This window comes from Dermacentor silvarum, chromosome 3 (assembly GCF_013339745.2).
Source record: "Dermacentor silvarum isolate Dsil-2018 chromosome 3, BIME_Dsil_1.4, whole genome shotgun sequence".
Taxonomy (NCBI): domain Eukaryota; kingdom Metazoa; phylum Arthropoda; class Arachnida; order Ixodida; family Ixodidae; genus Dermacentor; species Dermacentor silvarum.
Window position 1 is genome coordinate 232,599,391 of NC_051156.1, and position 17,869 is coordinate 232,617,259.

The 17,869-nt window shown below is 49.1% G+C and overlaps 1 protein-coding gene across 1 annotated transcript in view; it reads left to right on the forward strand.

The window, feature by feature from the left end:
• LOC119445261 (uncharacterized) overlaps nt 1–17,869 on the forward strand; it is an 83,405-nt gene that overhangs the window by 49,235 nt on the left and 16,301 nt on the right. The window contains exons 5-6 of the mRNA XM_049664970.1: nt 9,814–9,855; nt 10,059–10,109. Of these exons, the coding sequence (XP_049520927.1) occupies nt 9,814–9,855; nt 10,059–10,109 (93 nt within the window). The remainder of the gene's footprint in view (nt 1–9,813; nt 9,856–10,058; nt 10,110–17,869) is intronic.

A 17,869-nucleotide genomic window follows, 5' to 3' on the forward strand; every position in this document is an offset into this window, starting at 1 on the left:
CAGCGGACAGAACACTCAGTAAGAAAGATGAGGTTATGTGGAGGAAATTACAGACGGGGGTTTTTCCAAACCCCGAACTCTACAGTAAGTGGCATCCAAGAGTATTCGATTCAAAGTGCAAATTCTGTAATGAGGCAGCAAATCTGGTTCACATGGTGTGGACATGTCCGTCTAAGCATGATAGCTCGCGCACTCTAGAATCCTGGGAGGCTTTGCTCCGCAGCCCAGACCCCAACGTCCAGCAGGACATCATCGGTCAAGCCCTTGCTGCTGCTGTGTCTCAAGGTATTCCGGCCGACGACTAGGGGCGATGGGGGAGAAGCATTTCTCTCCCGAAGTTCATTGACTGGTGTTTTTAATAAAGTTGTTCCTCCTCCTACCGACCACAAACCACTTGTTCCGGCTTTACGTTCCTGCAGTGCCACCCATACTCCTAGAGAGCTCCGGCATCTTGCTTTCATTGCCGAATTCACGACAGACAAACGCTACGTCAAAGGCAGCCTTAACAGGGCAGCGGACGATCTCAGTCGTATTAGCATCAACGCCACGACAAGTCCTATCCACCTTTCCTTGTCTTCACTCGCGGCGGCACAAGCATCCGACGATGAACTTCCACGACTCCGATCTTCTACATCCCTCCGCTTGGAGCAAATCAACTTTCCCGACCACGACGTCACGCTGTGGTGCGACATTTCACCTAACTGTCCCCGCATTTATGTTCCTTCTCTTCTTCGTCGTGTTGTTTTTGATTCACTGCACTCAATCTGCCATCTAGGCGTACGTGCCACGTAACACCTTATCACCGAACGTTACGTCTGACCGCACATACGCGCTGATATACGCGAATGGGTCCGCACTTGTATAGCGTGTCAACATATCAAGGTGCAACGACACACCAAGCCTCCATTGGGAAAATTCCCTTTCCCAGATGCTCGCTTCCACACCATTCAATTGGACATCGTTGGACTTTTGCCACCATGTCGTGGTTATACGTGTTTGCTTACGTGTATTAATAGGTACACAAGGTGGCCTGAAACAGTTTCAATGCCTGACATAACGGCGGAGACAGTTGCTCATACTTTTCTGTCAATCTGGATTAGCCGTTTTGGTGTGCCATCAACGGTGACCACCGATCGAGGCGGACAGCTTGAGTCAGCACTTTTCACATCTGTAACATCCCTGCTGGGTAGTGCGCGCATTCGCATAACTGCTTACCATCCTGCATCCATCGTAGAGAGACTACGTTGTCACTTGAAAGCAGCACTCGCCGCTCAGCCTCACGCTGAGGATTGGATATCGCAGATTCCGATCGTGCTGCTCGGCCTTCGATCAACACTCCAACCAGAACTCGCCTGCTCTGCTGTGCGGCAAGGGTCGAGGCGTGTACAATGGTCAGGGCAACAGCGCCCTCCTCTGCCGAGCCGCTGTCGCTTGCGAGAACTGTGGTACGCACCCTAACGCGTCTGTGCGTCAATTACAGCTAAACACATGGCACGCCTCCCTGGGTAGCAGGCTGCGTCAGTGTAAAGAACCGGTGCATTTGTTGTGCCGTCTCCAAAATTGCGTGCCAGGGCATGCACGTCTCCGGCCGGCGTGTCGCTCAGGATGTCTATTGCGGGGAATCGGAACTACTTGAATGCTAGCGCGTAGAGCAGGAATGTGGGTGGCGGGTGCGCCTGAGACGTTGGAGCTGACCGTTGCGATGAGCCTCGAGAGGCTCGCCTATACGGTGTTGCGGATACCAAGCTGAAGAAGGTGTGTGGAGGCAACCCAAGAGCCGCCTTCGCTGCCTTCCGAAGAAGGACGTCCATCTTCTGAGTCTGAACGAGGGTGAGATTCTGATAGGGGAGGTTACAGGTGAGCCAGCTGATTAGAGCCTCTACTATGTGGAGGACATCTTTTTTGCGAAGGCCTATTCTACGATTAGTAATGCGGTGTATCATATTGTGTAACTTGTGTTATCTGCTGACCCAGAAGGTGTGTAGTGTGCGAGGCTTTGCCATCAGATTGAATAGAGGCGTAAGATATGGAGTCTAGCTAGTAGCTACCTGACGGATAGGCCTGCCGTGTAAAAACAAAGAGATTTTAGAGGATTTGTCGGTTTTGCGGCGCTTCCAGTGCACGAGGATCAATTGCGATTTTTCGGCTGCATAGGCAAGGCCGCCTGCGGCTGCATAGTTTTGCACGACACGCCTGGAGAGCACCGTCTGCTCCGTCTGCACCGTCTGATCCCCATGGGTAGCCCAGTTCGTAACATCATCGGCGTAGAGAGCGTGCTGGATGGTCGGTATCTGGTCTAGTAAGAGATGCAGTTTAGCCATAGCCACGTCGAAGAGGGTGGGCGATGCGATCGAGCCCTGTGGCGTTCCTCTACCTGTGAGTGTGATGATGTCCGACCGGAACTCTCCCATGCCTATAGTGGCCGTTCCGTCCGAAAGAAAAGCTCTGACGTAGTTGTAGGTGCCTGTTCCGCACTGGGAAGAGGCCACATAATTGTGGACCCCTCATGGTCCAGAATAGCTCTGGCCTGTGCCGCAGTGGGCCATATTCCACGTTCTATTCATAGTGTAGAGAGGCGCTCTGGTTTAATTAATTAGAGAGTAGAGCACTGCAGCGAGAGGCTCAGGCAACACAGGCTTCGACCAACTCGTCGTCTTTCTCGAAGCAGTGCTCCTTCTTCTTCAGTACAATTATCTCCCCGGAGAACAGGAGCCGTCCCGGCGACCTACGCTCACAGGTGGGTCGAAGTAAGGCTTTAGCCGCTGGACGTGGACGATTTCGCGCCCTCGGCAGCGCTTATCCGAAGGTGGCTCAAGGGGTTCTATCATGTAGTTCACAGGAGACGTTTGACTGACCACACGGTATATAGGGACCCTGGGGCCCCCTATTTTGCCCGAACCAACCTATTTAAATACTCTTTCTTTCCACGCACCATTAATGACTGGAATGACTTGCCTTTATAAAACTTGTAACACGATTGTTTACTTTTCGTATCAGCATTATTGCCGTATTGTTGCAGCATTTTGTTGTATTGACATTGTTTTACTTCTTGTGTCCTAATATTGTATTTTATCCACCCTGCATGGACTTCGTGTCCGCAGTATGTAATAAATAAAATAAATTAAATTAAAGGAGGGGTTGGGGTCGGCAACCGCTATCTGCCTCGGCACACCGAGCCCCGCGGTTGATGCGCAGGCATGCGCCAACCGCGGTCCGGTACATGCTCGAGGAAACAATAGACGACAACCACGTGTATGCTCGGAAAGCATTTTTTACGACTGCAACTAACACTTCGAGCAGGCCAGCTAGCTATAGTTGATATCACTGAGCAGTAGCGCACCCAGGATCTCTGACAAGGGGGGTTGACAGTTTGCCAATATCATCTAAACAGCACTAATTTTAATTTCTTCATGGGAAATTGTCAAAAAATGCGCTTTTTGCGAGTGTGCAGACGATCGCGCGTCTTACATCTTTGTTGCAGTACTCAAATGCGTAAGGAAAGAAAAGTGGTTAAACAAAAGGGGGCAGGGGTGAAGTCGGCCTCAGGGGGGGGGGGGGGGGTTACAACCCCCGAACCCCCCCCCCCTCCCCCGTCGGTGCGCCACTGTCTCTGAGGGTTTCCTCGAAGAGAATAATACACTAGCTAAAGAAGGGCTTCCGACTTACCAACTGGGGAATACGGGCGGCCGTGGCCAGAACGCGGTTGACTAACCACGTGCGGGAAAACGGGAGCTGCGGCGGAGACTTCCGCTATCGCCGTTTGCTGGGGACCAAAGAAACCCGCGCGATGTCAGTGGGATCTCACGTGACCCACCCGGTGGCGCTGATAGCGCTTGCGATTCCCGTGCGCCGCCCGCGGAAGGAAAGTTTCCCCTCTCCCAACTCTCCCTGGCGCGCATGCGTTTGACGCGACGTTCGCTGCGCGTGCTGCGCTCATAGGACCCGAGGATTCCCACATCCCTCCACCCTTAAATGCTACCCTACGGCGAAGAAATCGCTGGAACGACGGCATTGACAAAGTATCCGTGCAGATGTGATGGTAAACTCCGGCAGGAAATGTCCGAATCCACATTGATAGGCAGCACAGTCCTGTGTGGCGGCCGCCCAGATATGGCAGCTGTCACAGTGGTCGACGATGACGGGGGCTGAAGATGGCTTGCCCTCAAGATGCACGCCGCAATGTATACCCGGGAACAGCGGGTCAGGACTTTCGCGAAGCGGCGCGCGCGCCGGCACGATGAACCTCGCACCGACGCATCCTCGTGGGAGTGTATGATGGTGGGCCTCCCTCATCGTGGCTGCCATGTGCTGCTGCATCGGTCCGCGAACAGGGAGGGGTTTCCACTGCAATTTGAGGCCGAGACAGCAGGCAGGGACGTGGACGATGGCAGCAATAGCAAGTCCACGCGGCTTCACTCGTTCTGCAAAGTCGCTCAAATGCACTCCACAAACACTTAGAATTAAGGCAGTAGAGGCCGCCGCTGCGTCAGCCGTCTGACACGATGCTGAACCACCCGTCTACTGCATAGCTTTATGCGGCAACATGGACACAGCGCCCATGGACACAGCGCCCGTGTGTCTCCTTTTTTTTGTCCTTGTCTTTACTAAGCGCTCAACTACTGCTATTCAAGACTACAAAGGTACTTAGATGAAATGAGACGGTTTATCGGCTGCATAAACTTGGACACATTCGCTTACTAACTGAATTAACAAGCATGATGTTAGCGCGCACAAGTAAACACGAATAGATCACACTCGATGAGCGCAGACAACCGCTGTCAAAACGCTGAAGTGAGCAAGCGCGGTGGCGGCAGTGAGCGAAGTTTCGTGCGGTCTATCGCTTCAACGGAAACAAAGCGGCGAAAGCACAGCGCATACCAAGGTAGGAGCTGTGTGCAGATCGCTTTCAAGATACGGTCTGCGCGACCGCCCGCAGCCGCGCAAAGCACAAGTACGCAGTTGCTGGCAGAGTAGAAGCCGCAGCCCCTCCCTCCCGCTTTCCTTTTTTCGCGTGGGAGATTGAGTCGCCAGTTCCCCTTGCGCCCGGTCACAAGATACGCATTTGGTGCCGCAGCTAAACGTCACCTCCCCTCCCTCCCTTCCATGTCCCCACGGCCTTTCGCATGGCGTAAGACGTCGCGTTTGCTCTCCACCGTGCGTTCACTCTCCGTGAAAGCGGGCGTCCCTCGCACGCTTTCACTCGCACATACAGCATACGGCGCGCAGCGACGATTTTATCGCCCCTGGACGTTATACGCATCCCCACGGCGACGGCAAAAATGCGCTTGGAGTGTCAATTACAATTGCAACGAATGCCCGAGCGATTCTCGCTCATCAGCGTATAACCAGAAAAAGATACCCTACCCCTCACCCTCAACTCAGTGGAGAGGAAGCCTCCAGCTGGCGCAAAATTCAGACCGGGGTATACCCCCATCTTAAATTGTAGAATGCCCTGTTCCCCACAGGGCTGACTGTCCGTGGTGCGGCGGCATACCAACACTACAACATATTAGATGGGATTGTGGCTCACACACCCGTTAGATAAAACACGCCACACAATGGAGCAGACCTGGCGGGACAACAGTCCTTAAAACCGGTAACGCGGACGACCAAGGCTAGTGGGGCCCTGGACTAAAGCGGCTCCGACCATTCCACCAAAATCCTTTTGAATAATAAATGTTTTCTTCTGAGCACGCGCCAGCGAGTGCCGCCATTCCCTGACGAAATTCTCTGGATAAATTGTTGCTTTTAAAAGCCTAAAACTTACTACTGTAAATGTTGTAGCCCGCTACCTTATGGTAGCGACTGTTAAACTATTTCGCAAGTTGGTACGATTTCACTAAAGTTACTTTCGTCAATTAAAAACAAATGAAAAGCTGTAAACAGCCTTATGTCTCTGTGCATTCAGCACATCTCTGAGAGAAAATTAATACATAGCTTTGCTTATCTGCGCGTGTTTTGTATCTTATCTGTGGTCATGAAATTCAATTTACGGCATGTTTCGGCCTATGTCTAGGCATGCTTCAGCATGCTACCAGGCTAACATCTATAGCTACAATTAAAGCCCGCAGTTGTGTTTATACTACACGCTACACCACGCAGTTCGTCAACTTGTGGCAGCAGTGCCCTAAAATTGGTAAGGGCACATACCGCTGGCCCTCGGGAACAGCAGCAGACTTTTGTTTTATGCTGTAACTCTGCTTAAAACAAATGCAGTTTTGTTCAAGTTATGGTGGCGAATTAAGTAGCAGGCTGACACACACGCACAAGGACATTGCTTTCTGCTCACATTGGCTCAGTGCCCGCACACGCCAATATGCCGCTACTGCTGCGCTCAAACTGTTATCGCATTTATCTACACTATAGTATAAGTAACATATTGTTACGCGCGAAGGAGACCGTTTATCACCCTTACGGATGAAGGGGGCCGTTTATTGTAGGTCGCGAAGGTGAGCGCAAGAGCGGTCAGCTGGTTGATCAACTCAACGTCGTCCTCTTCTCTTTCAACCCGGGACCGCAAGCAAGTTCACCGGTCATCGTTCTTCTCACTCACGCGTGCGTGCAACAATATACAAGCATAAGAGAGGACACTTCCATAGGGGCTGATTCGGGTTCGCAGCCCACCTAGCGGATGTGTGGAATCTATACAGGCTCAGAGATTTGGACCGCACGAAAGCTAATCTTGAAGGCTATTTTCTGGCGATTAGAAAAATTTCACAGCCTCCAAGATCGCTTCTGTGCGCGTGCTCGTCCCGGAGGCTATATTTTTATTTTTTAACGCGTTGCTTGCATGCATCGAGTAGCTTTGTGTAAGCTGTACCGCCAGAGAAGCAAGCACACGATGCCACTGTGTGTTTATGCAGACATTTTAAATAAACATGACAAGTGTTGGAAGAGACGAAACTTTATTTTCAAGTCATATTCTCAGTAAGCACATGCACACTTTTATTTTTGGCAACGATCGATGATCGCAAGCACAAAAAGATGGGTGCACTGCACAATGCAAGACATGCCAATACAGCTGCCATATGTTGAGAAAAAATTTCACAAAAGGAATCATCATCATCATCAGCCTATATTTACGTCTACTGCAGGACGAAGGCCTCTCCCTGCGATCTCCAATTACCCCTGTCTTGCGCTAGCTGATTCCAACTTGTGCCTGCGAATTTCCTAACTTCATCACTCCACCTAGTTTTCTGCCGTCCTCGACTGCGCTTCCCTTCTCTTGGTATCCATTCTGTAACCGTAATAGTCCACCGGCTATCCATCCTACGCATTACATGGCCTGCCCAGGTCCACTTTTTCCACTTAATGTCAACTAGAATATCGGCTATCCCCGTTTGTTCTCTGATCCACACCGCTCTCTTCCTGTCTCTTAACGTTAGACCTAAAATTTTTCGTTCCATCGCTCTTTGTGCGGTCCTTAACTTGTGCTCGAGCTTCTTTATTAACCTCCAAGTTTCTGCCTCATATGTTAGCACCGGTAGAATGCAATGATTGTACACTTTTCTTTTCAACGACAGTGGTAATCTCCCAGTCAGGATTTGGTAATGCCTACCTATGCACTCCAGCCCAATTTTATTCTTCTACGAATTTCTTTCTCGTGATCAGGGTCCAAAATCAGCCTCCAATGATCATCCTCCAAAATGACAAAAGGAATAAACGGGCGATATTATGAAAAACCCCACAAATCAGTAAAACTGCAGAAGACAGCATTATAACATTAAGGAGGAAAACAACGCTCGTCTTTTGAAGCCTGACCTTTCTTATTAAGTAATAGTTTCGGGCTGCATAGCAAACAAGGAATGAAGGCTGCTAACTACAGTTGTCAGCCAACCGCGCTCTCTCCCTGTCCTGCCGTTGTTACTGGACCACGCAACACAGCACTAATTCCCGTAGTACTTGACTCCGGACGGCATGACCTGAAAAAAAAAAAAAGTGTTGGTTATGTCTTCTCTCCCGCCTTCGCACAAATTTTCACCTACGCACTTCACATCGCCCTTTCGCGAAAAGCGTCACGTGCAATTGCCGCAGCTAAAAAAGCAAAAAAAAAAAAAAAAAGATACCTTCGGTGTCATGCATGCGCTACTGAGGCAGGAGTGTTTATTCATAATACGTCGTAGCCACCGCTTAGAAACATTCTGCTCAATTCGCAAGTTCTCTCTAATTGCGCTCGTAACAAAGGCTTCAAGCAATCTGCGAACGCCACGAATAAAGATCCTAAGCAGAACTGCATTCTTTCACACACTTGCACAAGCATGCATTGAATTCAGACTACGTGTACCGGCGTGTGCCGACTCACTTTCTCGCGCCAAGAAACAATTTTCTCGCAAACGTGCTGCGCAGCATTCCAAATTGCTGTTTCTTACTTTATGTGAAGCAATCCACGAACATCGTGCGCGAAGTGAAGAACGCAAAAAAAGCTCTCTGCGCCTAACAGTACAATGCGACAAATGAAAAATACATAAGTGACACATACATAAGCAGTTTTCAAACTAACGAAGGGAAAAAAAACGTAATGAAAGCGTTCTTACCAAGCAGCAGCCAAGCAGACAGACGTTCAGGCAGACGAACCCAGCGAAGACCACGGAGACGTTATCGAACAGCTTTTTTTAGCGTCGCCTTGCCTGATCACGCCATCCCACCATCGACGCCATGCTGACCTTATATGGTCATGGCATTTCGAACTGTCCAAACGCAGACGATAAAGACGGATTTAGAGCCGCACTGCGAGCCCCTGAAAGCCACGTCTACAGCCACATCGACAAGTAGACGTACAGTGCACCAGAAAAGTTACTACTATAGATAACTAGTACGCGCGTTCCCTTGGAGACAGGGAGTGTTAATTGTATTGCCCTCTAGCGGGCGGCATGAAGCTGCGTATCTGTTCATGTAATTAATTGACTATTCATATATCACTAATAAGCCATTACCATCGTCTTGGCGCTCTTTGGCCATAACTGGCCCTTGCGCCAACAAACCACAATAATCAATCAATCAATCAAGCTCCGCCGCTTTTAGGCTGGAGTGTCCACTCTTGTAATTCGTATGTTACTCTATGGTACAACAACTTCGAAGACACAATGCTTTTTCACTCTTGGAAACTGGCTTATTGCATCTTTATTCGCTGCAGTCGCAATTGAAAAATGCGCCGCAATGATGTACCGCTTGAAGCAGCGATAACATCGAACAGGGCGTCATTCGTGATAGCTGAAAGGGCCCTCGTTTCTAGACTTGACCGCCGCCCGGCACCAATAGGTGAGCGGAGGCTGGGACATTAGTTGGCCACTGCACTCGGCGTTCCTGTATATTTTAATCCATGGCAGGACCCCTCTGGCAGCGAGTGACATCTGTTTATGTTTGCCTGTGACACCATATGCTTGTTAATTTAATTAGTAAACAAATTCTTGCTGCAATTTATGTGGCCGTTAAATCTACGAACATTCGTGTCTAATGCTTTGCTCTCGCTATCCACTGCCCCTTTTTGTGTTTGCACAATATGGCGTGTTGTTCTTTTATTGCCAAGAACACTCGATATGCAGTGTTCCTGAGCTTTCAGCTGTCGATTCGGCGTTGCCCTGCAATCTGCTGGTTAGCTGAGATGGTAAAGCAACCATCCAGGGAAGTATTGGGTTCGGTCCGCGGACCAGGACCAAACTGAGAAGCTTTCTCTGCTGACGGTTTTCTTTGTAGTTCATGCTACTGTATGGCGGATGACAATATTTCCCTTTCTTGAGTGATGTCATTTATTGTATTGCGGGAAAAGGTACGCAGGTGTTGATTAATAATAACTGTTATTTTTGCTCACTAAAGACAGGGCCATCAAAAAGCTACACTGAAGACGAGGTTCCAACAGTAAGTGGCTAGTGGCATTGCTTACTGCTAAATGTATGTGTCTTAGTCAATAGCAAAATAATACGCCGCTAAATTTAAGGTAATGTCTTAGACATCGTGTCCATTTTGCATGGGTGGCACTCATCAATTTTTACCGACAAAGTGCGGACCACTGTGGGCACAAAATGGGAGATGCAACCCAGACTGATTTCCCTCTCTTTCAGGACACCTATTCGGCAGAGGTAGTGCCCATCTATGTGTGGATATTCTTGGAGGTAAGTGGCGCATGCACCTACATGTAGTTCTTAATAGGCATGTTGCTTTTCTGATGGGGGAGACAAAAGAAAAAAAATCAGCAGCCCCTCCCTTGTCGATAAAATGGGGTAAGCGAAGCTTGTCGTGTTTCTTCTGTATTTCTGTCAAGTAAAACGTTGTGCTCGAACCACAACCGGTCACACGCACTGCAGCTGGCTGCCAAGTTTCAGTTGAGAAACTCACGCTGAAACCTGGCCGTCGCACCAGGGAAGTTGGCGCTAGCGTTGCCGAGGCGCACACCACCATTGTCGGGTTCCTGGAGGGCAAGACGACGCTGACGTTTCTCCTGGGCTTCCGAAGCCCTCACGCTAGAATCGGCACGTCGACGACGAGCCCTTTCCCGAGCGAGTGCGCGGCGCCATTGCTCCTCGGCGGAACACATCACGCGTGGCTTTCCCATCCGGACCCGCCGTGGTTGGCTATGGTGTTGATCTGCTAAGCACGAGGTCGCGGGATCCCGGCTACGGCGGCCGCATCTCGATGGGGGCGAAATGCGAAAAGACCCGTGTGCTTAGGTGCACCTTCCCCAAGTGGTCCGGATTGTTCCGGAGTCCCCCACGTACTACGGCGTGACTCATAATTAGATCGTGGTTCTGGCATGTAACACCCCATAATGTTTTTTTCCATCCGAAACAATCTAAGGCGAGGAAAACCCGGCGCGCCTTTCCTTGCCTCCCCGCGACACACCAGACGACCCTGATTGGTCGCGTGATCCGGCGCAGCTTTCCCCGCACCTGCTCTTTATTTCTTATGCCTGGCTCATACCCGCACATATGCGGGTATGCGCCACACGTGAGTGTTTGCGTGAGTACAACAACACCGAAACTTGTGAGCCAATACAAACTTCACTTGAAAAGGCCTGAAAGTATTCCCCATAACTCCTATACCCAATAACGTCATATGACATATGGGAAAAACGGGTTTTTATATGGGATACTATATGCGCATTCATACCGCATTACTGGATATGGGACTTATGGGGCAAATGGTTTTCAATAGGAACATTCGACCGCAGTCCTTGTTCAGCTGCAGCCACCAAAAGCAACTATGTCGTAGGCTTTCGCTTTCATTGATTTCACATATAATAACAAGGGTTAAGCAAGAAATCATTAGTATTTCTTAGGCCGGTAGCCGAACTTGAAGGCCGCAGCAGGCGAACGCATCTCGTTGCTAGGTCGGCCAGGCAAGCTTAACATTACACAATTTATTATAAGCACTGTACATGAGTGTTCATACTTGTCATTATTGATGAAACACGTATTGGAAGAGCGATTATTTCGCTTTGCTTTCAATTACTTTTTGTTAAAGCGCTGTGAGTGAACGACGCAAAGAGCGAGCGCGAAAGAGATCGAAGCAGGTGGTGTACTTTTTTTTTTTTTTTCATTTTCTTTTTGATAATTGTGCATATTACGCGCGTGTGACTGAATAGTGCTAAACTGCTACTCGTTTTTAAAGAAGGCTATTAGTAAACGAGAAAAAAATTAGCAAAGTTCGTCGGAAGATGCCGACAATCTTACGAAAAGTGCTTGTTCTTAAATTCGCGACAATGTTTAAGATAACGCAAGTGTAATATAGCTAATATATTTATTTCCAGTGCAAACAGAAGTAAAGGAAATGTAGCTCACGGCATTTCTGTACTTGTAAACGAAGTAACATATCAAAAAAAATTTTCGAGAACACTACATTTTTCAAGCGTGCTCAACTTTGTGGCTATGTTCTTACTTCCCTGTACATCCAAGCTTGTTGCGATTTACAGCAGAGATTGGCTTTGAGGTGGATAAGGAATCTGTATTTTATTATTCTACTGATTTTTAAATAATTTTTTTATTCAGGACATGAGCATTAGAAAAATGTGACTTTACTGGAAAATGCATATAAAAAATATACCCTCTGTCTCGTTCAATGTCACCCAAATTGTTCTCTGAGGAGTGCGGAATAATATTATGAAAGAACGTGTTGCATTATTTTTATTGAACAAACCTACAAATGTTAGAATATTTCGTTTCGACGGAGTGGTGACACGAGCCTTGCTCAACGGCGAGAATGAGGTGCAGTCGGAAAGGGAAAAAAGCGTTCGAATTAGATGCGCTCGCGTGACATCCGATTGTATGGATCGTCTTGCATGCGTCGCCGCGCTATTGCAAAATTAAAAGGCCACTGCTGGCAACCTCGACTGTTCGCATTTCTAGGTAGGCTTCACATCTGTCTTGCTAAACTGCCTAGGTGCGAAAATTGAGTGTGCATTGCTGTATAAATGGGTGTCGATGTTTCCACGTATCGGTGCGCGCATCGGATTGTTTGTTTCCTGCTGGGGTCTCAAAAAGTGCAATCATGACAAATGCGGGGGTGGGACTGCCCAAAGTCATTTTGGAGCAATTTTTGAAGCAAGTAATATTGCGTTTTGGAGCAGTTTGGAGCAGACAAAATTGCTTTTTGGAGCAGCTTGGAGCAGACTATATTTAATTTTGGAGCAATTTGGAGCAGATAAAATTTCATTTTGAATCAGCTTGGACCAGGCCAATCTTCATTTTTGAGGAATAATGGAATATGGCAGCACACTTCTAAACCACGACGAAACACACAAGAAACCAGCAAGAAGCGCGTTGTAGCTATATCATACTAGAATATGGAAGAGCGGTCGAGCGGCGACACGTCGCATGCTTTCCTATAAAGCCAAAAACATCGATGGCACTACGATCGAACTATGTATTACCGCGCCGACCGTCACGATGATAGCGGGACATGTTCTCAAATTATGCGGCCCAATCGACGCGTTAACATAATTTCTGGGTCACCATATGTCACCACAGATCCAGAGAGCCGCAATCCACCCTGGGCTGATCTAACTTAATATTGTTCCAATCTCTTTTTATTGCGATAACAATTATATAGACACTTGAGGCGTATTTCTAGCGTCCTCGGCGCCGTGATGTTCCGTATAAAATGCAGGGGAGATAACATCGTACGTCGCCGTAGTATGCTGTAAGTGCGAGGGAAAGTGTGAAACGGTGAGCCGACGATGGCGGCTCAATCTAGCGCGCACAACGGAGGGGGCGTTCTACTCCGGCAGCTACTGGGTATGGCGCGGCCCCTATTTTGAACGCGATCTGCGAGGGGACAGAGTGCGCGCTGTGTTTTCGCCGCCGCTTAGTTCGCGTTGAAGCGAGAGGTAGCACGAACCGCGCTTCCTCACTCCAGCATTTTGAAAGCAAGTTTCCGCGGTCAACGAGTGAGATAAGTTCATGTTTGCTTGAGCACGCGTGACACCATGTTTGCTTATTTAGTTAGTAAGCGAATTCTTACGAGTTTATACGGCCGATAAAACTAATGTGCTCACTTCGTATAGCTGTCCACTGATTTGCTATCGCAATCGATGCGATGGCCTTTCGGGTGAAAATGCGACATTTTATTACAGCGGAACTGTTAGAACCTCGCTATAATGATCATTCCGTCGTCCGCAGCTTCGCCGAGCTGGGGGAGAGAGAGCTGAGAGTGAGTGAAAGCAGAGTATAAAAATAGCATCGCGCAGCATAGTGAGCATAGTGGATGCGAGGTAGAGAGGAGGAGTGAGGCAGGTAGTAGTGGGATTTATATATATATATATATATATATATATATATATAGAGAGAGAGAGAGAGAGAGAGAGAGAGAGCTGCTGCCGACGCCGACCGCGTTTCCCCGCATTCGCGCCCAACGCGCCCGTTGTCCGTGACTGCAGCCGCACTCTAGCGGCGGCTCGGCAGGTTACGACCAGAGAACTGGACACTCATCGCTTCCGAGAGACGCCGACGCTAGCCGAGGCGATAAGACGCACCTCGCCACGGCTCCGCGATTTTAACACAAAATACCTGACTTATCGGATATACGACGCTCAACTCTTCTCAGGGATGCAACCAGTGTTCCGGCACCCCATGTAGGGTATGCCGGAGCAGTGTACTCCCGTTTCGGATGCTTTTCCTTGGATCTCCGACACGGCGGCATCGCTATCCCTAACCGCCGGAGCCTCGCCGGCGGCTGGGGCAAACGCGACAGTGCGTTCCGGCGTCATGGACGAAAAAGCGGCCATGGAGCTGTTACAAGACCAGCTTAAAGAACCTCACGTCTCTACTGTCGTGCGACGCCACCCTCAGACCATCATCATGAGGCTTGACACAAAACTCAACCTTGCAACGTATCCGACGTATCAAGTCACGAACGCCATCGGCGTCGTTGCCGGACTCACGGCGTCTGAGGTGCGCGACGTCAATATGCAAGTCAGACAGCTGCAGAACCTCGATCGTCGCGGCAACGAGCGGGCGGGAATCGGCGACTCGCTGCCTTGCGCGCAATGACTCTCAACGGAGAACGACACGATGTGACCGCCTACGTGGCACAGCACGCACGCTGCGTAGTCCATGGCCTCTCTAAGGATATCCCGGTTGACCAACTCTTGTCCATAATCAGCATCGAAGACAGGCAAATTCTGGCAGCACGTCGCTTAGGCGAGTCAGAGACTATACTCCTCACTGTTAAGGGTGCCACGGTGCCCAAGGAAGCCAAGATGGGCCTGTGGCTCACAAAGACACAACCTTTTCGCCCTCGCGCTGTGCACTGCATCATTTGTTTCACCATTGGCCACCGCGCCGATGTGTGTCCCACGGCTCATGAATTCACTCGTTGTCAGACATCTGGTCAACAGTTCACGCCCGCCCAACGAACCCACCGAACAGCGCACGAATGTGAAGTTAGATGCTGCAACTGCGAGGCACCGCACGGTGCTCGCGACCCACGGTACCCCAAGAAACAGCAGGCTGGCAAGCTCACCCGCCTCGCTGCAGAAAGGAGACGACTCAAGGCCACAGCAAAGGTCAGCCCCAAAACCGCCAAACAAGCCTGAGTATTGACCCTTTTCGCGGAGCAGTTTGTTTTAGAGAAACGAGATGGCGCTCACGGCGGCGCGCCATACGTCTCCTCAGCGACCGCGCACGAATACGAAACCATTACCGCTTCTACCTTGCTTCTGTGCGATCAGCTGTCGGAAATGCAACTGAGTTTTCGCTAACACACTGTGCTCCAATCATGCTAGATTCAATCAATTGGATTGAAGACGTGTGCATTAGTTGGCTGCGAAAATAGTGACTGGCATGTTAAGGAATGGAATGAATCTGTGTGGCCAAGTTCGCGGACCGCTGCTGCAACTGTCCGAACGTGTTACTGGCACTTCGAGATGTACGACTTTCCTCGAGGATACAGAAATTTTCTCATCCGCCAGCCTTGTATCGCTAACCTTCAAAGAAAGGGCTTCATCCCAGAACGTTGGCAAGAGTGAGTACCACTCGTTAAACAATTACAAGGGAGTAGCGCCGCTTCCTGTCATAGTAAGTTTCGCGCACGTTATCTATACACATCTGTCCCAAATGGCAGGAAAACTTACGCCCACTCTATCGCCGACGTATCAAGAATAAGTCAATGGGCGCACACTTGAATATATGCGCACTGTATACGCACAATAAATGACGGACTACACCGATGGCGCACGAATGGTCGAAGCTGAATGTTTCGTGAGGGTCCACTAGAGTAAGCGAGTTACTAGCTGTAATATATATTTGCTACAAGGTATTACAATGTACAAAACAGCTACGTTTCAAGCCTTGTGCGCAGCAAGAAGAAATATATCAGAACTTAGCACACCCGCGAGCGATTAGGCATTAAATAATCAGATATTGGCCGCACCGAGGAACTTCACTGAGTCAGAAGCTGACAAGACTGCTTCAAAATACTTGCCAAATAAAGAACAAAGAGCACAACACACTAATCCTGACTGAATTCATGAGCGGAATGTTAGGATAGCTTGGAATACATATTTAGCCCCGCTTTTAGAACAAGCACCATATTATGCTGCTTGCGCCGTTTGGACATAGCTTAATCAGCTCCGAAAGCGCTTTTGCATGTTCACTAAAACTGTGATCAAAGCTTCGTGTCGTCCACCTAGTCACCGTCTACGATATCTCCGAAAACAGAGGTTTTCTAAGCCGCGCCGGCGTCATACACTTCCTTTGTAAACAAGGAGGCAACGGAGGCAGTTGAGGCAAGCAATGGACGCGTCACCACGTGATCAAACATGGCAGCGCCCACGGGATCGCCGCGAAAAGGGTCACCAACGAGGCAGAGCTGCTGCCTACGCCGTCCGCGTTTACCCGCGTTCTCGCCGAACGCGCGCGGTGTCCGTGACTGCGGCGGCTCGGCCGACCAGCCACGCCTCGAGTGACCTACAATATGGGAGAGTGTCCAAAGCGCCGCGCGAATGCATGGGCGAGGACCTTTTTGTGTGAACTCCCGCGGCGCTGCTGTACCGGACCCGTGGGCTTTCTCTGCTGCGGAAGCCGCGCCAAGGCGGCGGGCGTCTGCTACGAGCCTGATATTTTGGTTGCGATCAGCCAACATCGCGATAGTTTGGGATATATTAAGTACCACGTCACCGCAAGGTAATACCGCAGTGACTCACCGCACAGAAAACGTGTTTGCCGGCTGTGAATACGGGTATTTTATCTATTTCCTTCTAGCTCGCTTGGTCCGCGCTTACGCGGCTGTTTGAGTAACGCATTCCGCGCGCATACTTCATTTAGTTATGCGTGGAATGAGCAACGTGAACGTGCTGCAGAAGAAAATAAGCTGGAGACCGCGATAATAACCAAGAGAACGTAGCAGATATGGCTAGCTCACGCTAACGCTTTTACACCCTATCGTTTCCTGTCTTTTATTTCATGCATTCAATTTGCTTTACAAGACTGCATCCCGCGCTCTGTTGTTTCTTTATTAAGGCGAAATCCTTAAGTAGGCTCTTGGGAAGCGGAATGTGTCTGTTGGCCGATTCCGCGCGGTACCAAAAATAAGTACAAAGCGCGTAATTCTCTCGGCTCGTTCACTTGGTATATATACCAAAGTATAGTGTGGAAAGGCACAAATGTGTGACTAAGATGACTGATGGGTCATGGCACTATTAACTTGCACTCACGTCACGATTAACGATAACAATATGACGACGGCCAGAAATCCCTCTGATGCTGTGGGTGTGAGTATAAAAACATGTTGAATGCCAATCTAAATCTCAACGTGTCGAACTTACCCATATATCATGAAGAACTGAGAGCACAGGTAAAGGGTAATAATAGCAATGATAATTTCTGGGGATTTACATCCAAAAATCACAATATGGCTGTGAGAGACGCCGCAGTGGAGGGTTCCGTTAATTTCCACCTCCTGGGGTTCTTTAACGTGCACCTAAATCTATGTACACGGGTGTTTTATGCATTTCGCCTGCATAGAAATGTAAGCCGCCGTGGCCGGGAATCGAACCCGCGTCCTCGAGCTTAGCAGTACAACCTGCCAAAGCCACTGAGCTATTTATAGCACGGTGTGTATAGGTAAAGGGTACGCGAGAAATATACGTGGCAAAAAACAAGACAAACTAAAATAAATGAAACGCTAACAGTGCAACATTGTATACGTATGCATCATTTCATAATTACGAGCAATTAAGCGTCAGAAAACGAACATGATGTATTACGTATGTGCAACTCGTCTTTCGCCTTCTTGTGTTGCAAAAGCGCAAACACTAAGCGAATTTTAACATGAAAGTAACTTTAAGTAACTTTAAGTACAAAGCAAATATACTTACTTATCAATAACTACGTACTTGTAGTTACGTAATGAAAGAGGCAACAAATCAGCAGAACATAAA